Raw genomic sequence first — 9,397 nt, forward strand, 5'->3', positions numbered from 1 at the left:
TCTGGCCTTGTCTCACATGCCTCAGTGTTCTCACTTGTGGAGTAAGGCTGCGCCCTGCACCATGTCATAGGGTGTCCCTTGGGGATGCAAGTTGTCCTGGGTCTGGTAGGGAGGTGGGGGGAGTCCCAGCCTGCGGGGCTGCTGTGTGTCCTTCAGACTTGGTCCTTTCACCATCCCCATCATCCAGGGATGACGCCGAACACTGCCAAGTTTCAGAGCAGTGTGTGGAGATGGCCCTTCTTGACTGCTCAGCTGGCTAGTTCCATGGATGCTGCCCTTCCTTGGCTCTGTCCTCAGGGTGGGCTGAGCCTAGGTTAGCAAGAGGCTGGTTCTTTTCTGGGTGTGCCCCCTTGTGGCCAGAGTGGGCCTTGCAGTTAGGCCCTAGGTTTCCTAGGGCCTCCTGAGCTCAGGGCCTATTGCTCCCCAGCTACTCCTCAGGAGACATCAGTGGCTCCAGACACAGTCTCCCTTTTAAATTTGTTTCCCTCCCATTGCAGAAACGATCACAGCCTCCTGATTTCACCGACTCCCTGGTCAGCAAGAAAACCAGGATATCACATTTTACCCAGAGAGCTCAGCCTGCCATCAATGGGAAGCTGAGTGCACCCCACGGCCGTGAGGCCCTGCTGCCCACTCCAGGCCCACTAGCTGGCTCAGACGCCCACCTGCCCCCACGGTTGGAGCCCCCGCGGGCCCATGACCCTCTAGCTGACGTCAGCAATGACCTGGGTCACAGTGGCCGGGACTGTGAGCACGGGGAAGTGGCCGCGCCGGCCCCGACTACGTGCCTCAGCTTGCCCCTGCTGACGGACTGTGCCCAGCCCAGCAGGCCCCATGGTGGCTCATCACGCAGCAAATCCAAGAAGAAGTCCAAGAAGCACAAAGACAAGGAGAGAGCAGCTGAGGATAGACACCGGGCCCGGTTGCCAGACCACATGCCCAGCCCCCTAGGAGCCCCACCAGATGCCCCGGGTATGTACCAGGAGGCAGGCCTGGGGTGGGGGACGCTGTAGGAGGACAGTGCCAGGAGCCTGAGCTCTAGCCCACCCCCACCATTGCCCAGAGAGGGACTCTACCACCGCACGAGCCCCATAGTAGCATGCCCTGCACATTCAGCTTCTTTGTGCCCTGTGTTTGGTTGGTTGTTTTTTAGGATTTTATTTATTTATTTGAAAAAAAAGTGAGTGAGAAAGAGAGCATGAGTGGGGCTGGGGGGTTAGAGAAGCAGACTCCCCGCTGAACAGGGAGCCCAATGTGGAACTCGACCCCAGGACCCTGACAGCATGACCTGAGCCGAAGGCAGACACTTAACCAACTGAGCCACCCAGGCGCCCCTGTGCCCAGTGTTCTTTTTTTTTTTTTTTTTAAGATTTTTTGTTTATTCACTAAGGAGAGAGGCAGAGAGAGCACAAGCAGGAGGAGAGGCAGAGAGAGAGGGAGAAACAGATTCCCCGTTGAGCTGGGAGCCCGATGTGGGGCGTGATCTGCAAAACTGGAGATCATGACCTGAGCTAAAGGCAGACACTTAACCACCTGAGCCACCCAGGCGCCCCTGCACCCTGTGTTCTTTTTTTTTTTTTTTAAGATTTTATTTATTTATTTGACAGAGAGAGAGCTCACAAGTAGGCAGAGAGGCAGGCAGAGAGAGGAGGAAGCAGGCTCCCTGCTGAGCAGAGAGCCCGATGCGGGGCTCGATCCCAGGACCCTGGGATCACGACCTGAGCCAAAGGCAGAGCCTTTAACCCACTGAGCCACCCAGGTGCCTGCACCCTGTGTTCTTATGCAAGGTTGTCTGTGAAGGTCCCAGCGGTCTCAGCCTTGCTGTGTTTCAGGCCAGTGGGAGCACAGAGCCTCTGATCTGGGGCCCGTGGGAGGGGACAGTCCACCCAGAGAGGAGCTAGTTCCGGGCTCAGCTCTGGTTGCTGGGAGGTCCCAGACACTGAAAGGGAGCAGGGTGGGGCGGGGGTTCAAGGAAGGCAGTGGGGTATAGGGCCTGGCTGGAGAGGGGCAGCACCTGGACTGCCACAGGCCTCATGTAGCCTGCTGACTGGCAAACATTCAGCACGTGGAGACTGGGTTTGGGAAGCTGTCCATAGAACAGCAGGCAGTAGGAGTCAGAAGGAGGTCACAGAGTGGGAAGTCGAGAGATCTGGGATCACAGCAGCAGGATGAGAGGGGTGTGGGGCCAGCTGGGGCTGTGTGCTGAGCCAGAGAACCTTTGTGGGGCCCAGAGATACTTGAGGAGGTGTATGGACAGGCCAGACTTGGGGTGGGAATAGGGATCTTCACCCTCAGAGCCTGGGCTACCTTGAGTTGCGTAGCCCAGGGCTCCTGAGCGGAACACCCCATGTGGCTGTTAACCTAATGGGCATGGCGTGGCCACAGAGCTGCGCCTGCGGACACTCCCGGCTGTGAAACTTGCTGCTGCTTTCAGATCAATTCCCCCTGAAGGATCCACACAGGAGGCATTCCTGGGGCAAGGGCAGAGCTGCTTTCTCCTGAAGGCTTTTTAATGAGTTATTCGCCTGCTCTCCAGAAAGGCCTTTGCTAGCCTCTCCCTCTGGCTGGAGGGCAGGTGTCGGCAGCAGCCGGGTGGGGAGGCAAGGCCTGGCTCCCCGGAGGTGGTCCTGTCTGGAGAGACAAACCCTGAGCAGGCCCAGCCAGGCAGCACGTCCTGTCCTAAATGGTGGAAGCAAAGCCCTGTGTTCCCCCGGCAGGGCCCGGGGAAGGAGGAGGACATGTGGCGCTCAGCCGGCTTCAGATCCTGTCCAGGGCACATGGGCCTGGGCAGCTTGTCCCCAGGTTAAGGTGGGAAAGTGAGATTTGGAATCAGGCACACCAGGGAGTAGGGGGCCCAAGGAAGAGATAAGGACAACTAAGGTACTAAAAGCAATGCTTTGTCCATCTGAATCTGCATCTCCCAGGCACCTCAAATGTAACAGGAATGGCCAAGCACAGAGGCCTACTGCCCTGTTCCCGGACTCCTTCTGGGACAGTGTGCTCTGCTGGTGGGGGCAGCCACACACGCTGGAACTACCCACCTCCCTTTAACAATGGCATTGTTCTTTGTGCACCATGCCCCTCCCTCAGATGCACTGGAGAAGGTTCCAGGGCAGCACGTGAGGAAGCTTCCTTGCATTTGTGTCTCATGTGGGAGGGACAGCATTGGTTGAACCCACTCCTCTGTAGGGCACCATCTGGGCCCTGCACCACGCTCACCTCTGCCCCAGGCAGACGCAACAGCTCGCACCTGTCCGGCAGATGGCTCTCCTCAGCCACCCCTGTGTGGATGCCAACCTGGACCTGTAGCCCCAGCTTGTGCCCCTCAGGGCTACCTGTCCCCGTGCTACCGGTCCAGCTCTGGGTCCTCTGTCCATCCTCATGCCTGCTCCCCGCTCTTGCTCGGTCCGTGGCCCCCTCCTGCTGCCTTCACATGCCTTCCTGGGCAGGCTGGTATGCTGGGTGGGGAGCCTTCTCCCAGTGGGACCCAGCCCCGGGGAGGCACAGGAGAAGCTGGTAGAAGGGGCAGGAGGCAGCTGCGGGGAGAGTTCCCTCTAGGCCCCAGCCCTGCTGTGGGAACCAGCTCAGCGGGTTTGGTGGGGGCTGAGCCCTGAGGTTTGCCTCAGGCCAGAGCTGGAAGGTGTCTTAAGTGCTAGGAGAATATGACCCTGAGCCTTGGTGTCTCCGTTTGTTCTCTCACCTGGTAAAGATTTCAGAAGGGCTAAATGAGGCTGTGTTGACTGGGCCCACAAATGGCAGAACACTCTGGAAGGCATAACTCACACAAAGCATGTGTGGCAGAAGTATGGCGTAAGCTCTCACGTGTGTGTTCATTGGGCTACAGCCCCGAGAGGTGGGAAACATGCGCTCCCTTCCTTAGTGGGAGTCCCGGGGCACAGGGATTCCTGGGGGGGCCACTGTCTTCTCTAGGGATACACACTGTGTACTGACGACATGTGGCACAGTGACAGAATCTCTTCTACGCTGGGAAGAAAGGCCATTGGAAGGAAGCCCCTGGGAAGGAGGCTACATTGTAGTTCTGGTCAGCTGTGCCCCCAAGCAGTGTGGACAGTCCCATGTCCTGCAGTCCCACCTCGTGGGTGGCCTGGGGTGCAGGCTGGAGCCGGGGCTCTCCCATGCAGCCCTCTGTCTCTGTCCCACCAGGCCAGAGGTGGGCAGGCAGGTTGCTTATCTCTAGAGTGATGGCCTTCTCCACGCAGTTCGCAGAGACAGCGGGGTTGCTGGCTAGCTCAGGCTCTGGCCCTGCGATGAACTTGTACTTGCTTGCAGCTCCTTGCTGAAAACCTGCACATGGCACCATCAGGCTCTCTGCACATCCCATGACTGGTTCGGGGACACACACTATGCTTAGCTGTGGTGCTGCTGGGTCCCGTAAGCCCCCCTAGGTGGCCCCTGATCGGCTCTCTCCCTGCCTCTGCCCACCCGACTCCCCTTCTGCTGCCCCTCTGTGTCCTTCAGAGAACAGACCTTTTGATCTTTCTTTGTAGGTTTGAACGGGACCTGCAGCAGCTCAAGTGTCCCCACATCGACCTCAGAGACGCCGGACTACTTGCTGTGAGCACTTCCCTCGCTGGCCTAGCGCCCTCTCCCCACCCTGCCCTCTGCCCTGCACTGCAGCTGGGCCTCTGGAGGACTCCTGTGCACTTCCCCGGGGGCGGGGGTCTTCCTGGGCCACACAGCCTGTTCTAGGCCCAGGCTCCTCCTGGAGCCGGGAGGTCGCCCGTGACGTTGGTGCCCGGTGGGGCCGGCCATGCAGCCAGGGGCACTCCAGCCTCTCCGCCCGCAGCCCCCTGAGCCCTGCCGGCCCCTCTTTTCCGTCTCCTCAGAAAATACGCCACCATTTCCTCCTCGGAGCAGCGCCAGAGCTACAAGAACGACTTCAACGCAGAATACAGCGAGTACCGAGACCTGCACGCACGCATCGAGCAGATCACACGGCGCTTCACGCAGCTGGACGCCCAGCTCCGGCAGCTGTCCCAGGGCTCCGAGGAGTATGAGGTAGCACCTGGGCCATGGCCCCCTGCCCCCCAGTTCCTTGCTCCCCACCCGTGGTGGGGCGTGCTAGTCCCTGCGCTGTGCACCCCGCCTGGGTAGGGCGGCAGGTTTCTCGTGGGTGCAGCCAAAGCCAAGACTTCCAACCCCACCCGTGGCTCCAGAGCCAGCCACTGCCTCTCCCAGGTCCTCAGGAGGGCCGCTGCGCTCAGCCCGTGTTTCTCCCTGTTCCAGCCTGGCAGGCAGCTGTCCCTAGCTGCTGGTGTGCTTGGTCTGTCTCCCAGGGCTCTGCCATGGGAGTCCACGGGCTCTGGGGCCCGTCTCTACCTCCTGTGCAGTGGTGACACTGGAGACTGGCTCCACAGGCAGGAGATGGCCCCCAGCCTGGGGAGTCTTGTCCAGAGCTCCTGAAACAGTCAGGACCTGTAGGGTTGGGTCCTCTCTGCAGCTCACAGCCCATCTGTGCCCAGAGCCACAGGGCTGGGGCTGGAGAGTCCCTATGGCCCCTCCCCCTCTGCTCAAAGGCACGTGGGCTCCCCAAGCTGACCCATGTTGGGAGCTCCCTGCTGGGAGGAGTGGGGGCAGCGCCGCCCTTGGTCACCAGCCTCCCCTCTTGCCACCTTTCAGAGTCAGTCTGATTAATTGGGGTGTTGGGGTCGTGGGGATCTCTTTGGTTTCCAGAGGAAACAGCTCAGAGTTGGAGAAGTGATGAGGGTTCTGAGGGTCTGGGACAGAGGAGTCCTGGGGTCTTGCTCTTCTTCCTCCTGTAGCCCCCACATGGACGTTCCTCAATATCCCCCTGCACCCCCAGGTGGTGGTGAGACTCTGCTCTTGGCCTTGAACAGTGGGCAGGCCAGCTGAGTGTGAGGGAAGGAGGCCGCCCAGCCTGTTCTTAGCCTCCTCCCTCCCACTGCGTAGGCCATTGTGTTTGTCCCTGAGGCTGGGCCCCTGCCCCTCGCCCGGCATCCTCCCCCACCTCCTGCCCTGCTCATCCTCCCCTCCCGCCCCTCCCACAACCCCAGCCTGGCTCTCTTTACTTTGTCAGCTTCTCTCAGGCCAGCATGAGCCTACTGTCTCAAGGCTGGTGGTGACTCTGCAGGTCACAGGTTATCAGACAAGAGGGGATCGATCGCTCAGTAGGGGTCTCCTGCAGGCGAGAGCATTGTTCGCTTTCTCTTTTGTTTCTCCTCCAGACTACTCGGGGCCAGATTTTGCAGGAATATCGAAAAATCAAAAAGGTAAGTTTCCACCCCTTGTAGGGGGTGGCGTGGGGTCAGATGAAGCTGGCTCAAGGTGAGCCACACTAGGGAAGGGCCTTGGGTAGGCCCGGGTCTCCAGTACTCAGAGCAACTCCTGCCTCCCCCTCCCCCACCATTAACTGCTGAGCAGCTCAGCGCATCCCTTCCCTGGCAGCAAAACACCCTCCAGCATTCCCACTCCTCCGTGGGTGCAGCCCCCAGGCTCTTTCCAGCTCCCCGCAAGGACACAGGAGGAGCTGAAGCTCCCCGCCTCCCTGCAGCAGGAATGCGCCCTCAGGGCTCTCTCAGTTCGCCATGTGTGTGCCCCTGTGCACCAGGCCCCCAGCCCAGGAAGGAGGCTTCCTGACAGTCTTGCCTCTGGCCGCCCTCATCCTGGCAGTGACCCTGTTTCCCAGGATGGGGCTTGGGGAGAGACACCAGCCCAGGGCTCTGGCCTGAGGTAGAGCAAGGGTCCTCGTCCTTGCGTGGTGGGCGCTGGCCTGCAGGCAGGGGGGTGGGAGCCCAGGGCTGCCCATAGGCTGGCACACAAGGCAACACTTGGCCCCGCTGCGCTCTGGGACGCTGGCTGGTGGGGGATGTGGCTCAGGCCTGCCTCTCTCTTGCAGACCAACACGAACTACAGCCAGGAAAAGCACCGCTGCGAGTACCTGCACAGCAAGCTGGCCCACATCAAGAGGCTCATTGCCGAGTACGACCAGCGGCAGCTGCAGGCCTGGCCCTAGCCTGACGCCAGGGCGCCGGAGGTTCTGCGCAGCCTGCTGGGCCAGCTCGCCTTGCTGGGCTGACCCTTCTGGACGGCGGGGGAGTGGGGGGGCTGGGCGGGGGTGGGGGAAGCTACAGAGCGGAAAAAGAGATTTATTTAAAAAAATAAACACAAGGAAGACATGTTCATCTGAGCCAGCAACGCCGGCTTTCAGGGGAACCCCCGCAGACTGCTGCCTTCAGCTCACCGAGGAAGGTGGGGTGGCCACTGTCTCATCCCACGCCCCCAGCCCCCCACATCTCCTGGGGAGCCCCCACCCGGGATGGGCTCTTCAGGAGGCCCACCTCCTCTCCAGCCTGCAGCCCAAGGGGCTTCAGTGTCCCCTCCTGGAAAGACTCCAAGGCCAGCCTGTCTGCCTTTTCTAGTTTTATACAAAGAAAGCCACTTTTAGCTACTACTTAGGAGACTTCCGTCTATTTTTGTATGAGAGAGAAAGCATCTTTTCTAAACCTGTGCCTCCCCTCCTTGGACACCAGGGTCCAGATGCCGCCCTGTGTCCTGCCTGCAGTATTACAGATGCCATCGGAAAGTTCAGAGCTGTTCCTGAGGGCTGGGGACCGGGGAGGGTGGGGCGCAGGGGTTGCTGCCAGCTGGGCTGGCCTCCTGGGCTGGCCTCCTGGGCTGGCCTCCTGGGCTGGTATCTGGCTGTGCTCCTGCCCTGGGCCCTCCTTTCTGCCCTGGCCTCCCCGGCCCTCACGGCGCCGAGGCGAAGACAGGGTCTCTGCTGTACCGGGGTAGAGGCCCGCCCAGGGCTATTTCGAGAACTCCAGCTGGCCCGGAGCAGCTGCCGAGAGCTGCGGGAGCAGAGCGGCTCTCAGCCCACCGGGCCTGCCCTGCTATTTCAGGCCCTCAGCTGTAGGGGGTCACTGGGGCTTTTCTGGGCTACGAGCTCACACTGCAAGAGCAGTGTCGGATTTTATCATGTTCTCAATTTCCCCCTTTGCTGCTGCTTTTCTTTTCGCGCTGAGACCGTGTGGTCTCCATGCTGTTGACCTCGCTCTGTCCCTCAATCCGCTTGTGGGTCTTGGGGTCATCTTAGCAGAGCCACTGCAGGCTTTGCACTCAGGGAGGGGCTGGGGGTCAGGGGGGTCGGGGGACCCCCCGCCGAGAGCAAGCTCAGAAAATGTGCCCTGTCCGCCCACTCTGGGAGCATGGGCTCCATGGACACCATAATTGCTGCTTAGTAGCTGTGCCTAGTCTAGTGTCCCCCAGAGTGTCGGGGGACCATGCGCACACATGCGCCTGTGTGTGCGCGTGTGTGCACGTGTGTGTGTATGTGTGTGTGGGGGGGCGGCCCTGCCAGGTTGCAGTGGGGCCTGAGGCGTGTGTTCACATTCAGGGCCACAGTCCACAGAGCCACCAGGACTAGGGAAGGCAGAGGGAGTGGCTGCAACCTGGAGCCTGGGGCTGGCAAGCTGGTGGGGGCTGGGGATGCTGCCGCCCACAGGAGTGAAGCAAGGAGAGCATGAGCTATCAGCAGGCAGGTCTGTTCTTCTAAGCCATGGGGGAGGTCTCCTGCTGGCTTCCCAAAGAGTGGCGCTGAGTGGAGGCTCCCCCACAGCATGCCCGGCCCACTGGTGCCTTCCTGGGGACCCCTGGGATGCCCAGAGCACCAAGGCAACTGATCCTTCATGTTTCAATAAGTGTTTTGTTTTTCATTTGGGATGGAGTGGGAGGGCTGAGCAGACCCCGGGGACCCCCGAGCTCCACAGATGGCTGTGTTGCGTGCGCGGACTGTACCCAGCCGGACAGGCAGACTTGGGTGAAGGATTATTTAAGGAGGCTGCAGCCGGAGGGCTGACCCAGCCCTCTGCCCTGGGAACCAGTTCAAGGGACTCTAAGTTGAATTTCCTTTTTGTTGTTGGCTTTTTGTTGTTTTTTTTTGTTGTTGTTGTTTTTCTCCTTTTAAGGAATTATGAAGCTAAGAAAAGTTTTGTGCTTTGGGGGATGATGGACAAAAGTTCTAGCTGATTAAATATGGTCTAACTTATTGATACTGTGTTTCTCCCCCCTTTTAATATTGTACTGTGGAGAAAAACTATTTTGAGCCATGGAGTTGGTGTTTACAAGAACTTTTCACTTTTGCCAAAATGTTACGATTGAAAGGCATCTGCGTCTTCAGTTTCCTAATATTTTCTTAAAAGATCTAGTGTCCTTTTTGTACACTAAGCAGGTGAATGCTGATTTTTTCAACCTACAATAAATTTCACTGAACCGAACCCCGCAGCCCCATGTGCCTGGGTGCATTTGTGTCTGTCCTAACCGGGGCCTTCTGGCCCCCTGGGGGGGGGTGGGCTGGGGTCGGGAGGAGACGGGGCACTGGAGCAGCCATGGTGTTGAGCAGGTATGAGGTGGGGGGTAG

General features: G+C 59.6%; 1 protein-coding gene across 1 annotated transcript in view; it reads left to right on the forward strand.

Moving 5' to 3' along the window:
* The window catches only part of ELL (elongation factor for RNA polymerase II), a 74,389-nt gene extending 65,138 nt beyond the window's left edge, over positions 1-9,251 (forward strand). Inside the window, exons 8-12 of the mRNA XM_080809896.1 lie at positions 498-972; positions 4,509-4,575; positions 4,848-5,019; positions 6,207-6,251; positions 6,878-9,251. Coding sequence (XP_080666022.1) covers positions 498-972; positions 4,509-4,575; positions 4,848-5,019; positions 6,207-6,251; positions 6,878-6,994 — 876 coding nt within the window. The 3' untranslated portion in view covers positions 6,995-9,251. The remainder of the gene's footprint in view (positions 1-497; positions 973-4,508; positions 4,576-4,847; positions 5,020-6,206; positions 6,252-6,877) is intronic.
* Positions 9,252-9,397: the final 146 nt, after the last annotated feature.

Source organism: Martes martes (assembly GCF_963455335.1).
Source record: "Martes martes genome assembly, chromosome: 1".
NCBI classification, from domain to species: domain Eukaryota; kingdom Metazoa; phylum Chordata; class Mammalia; order Carnivora; family Mustelidae; genus Martes; species Martes martes.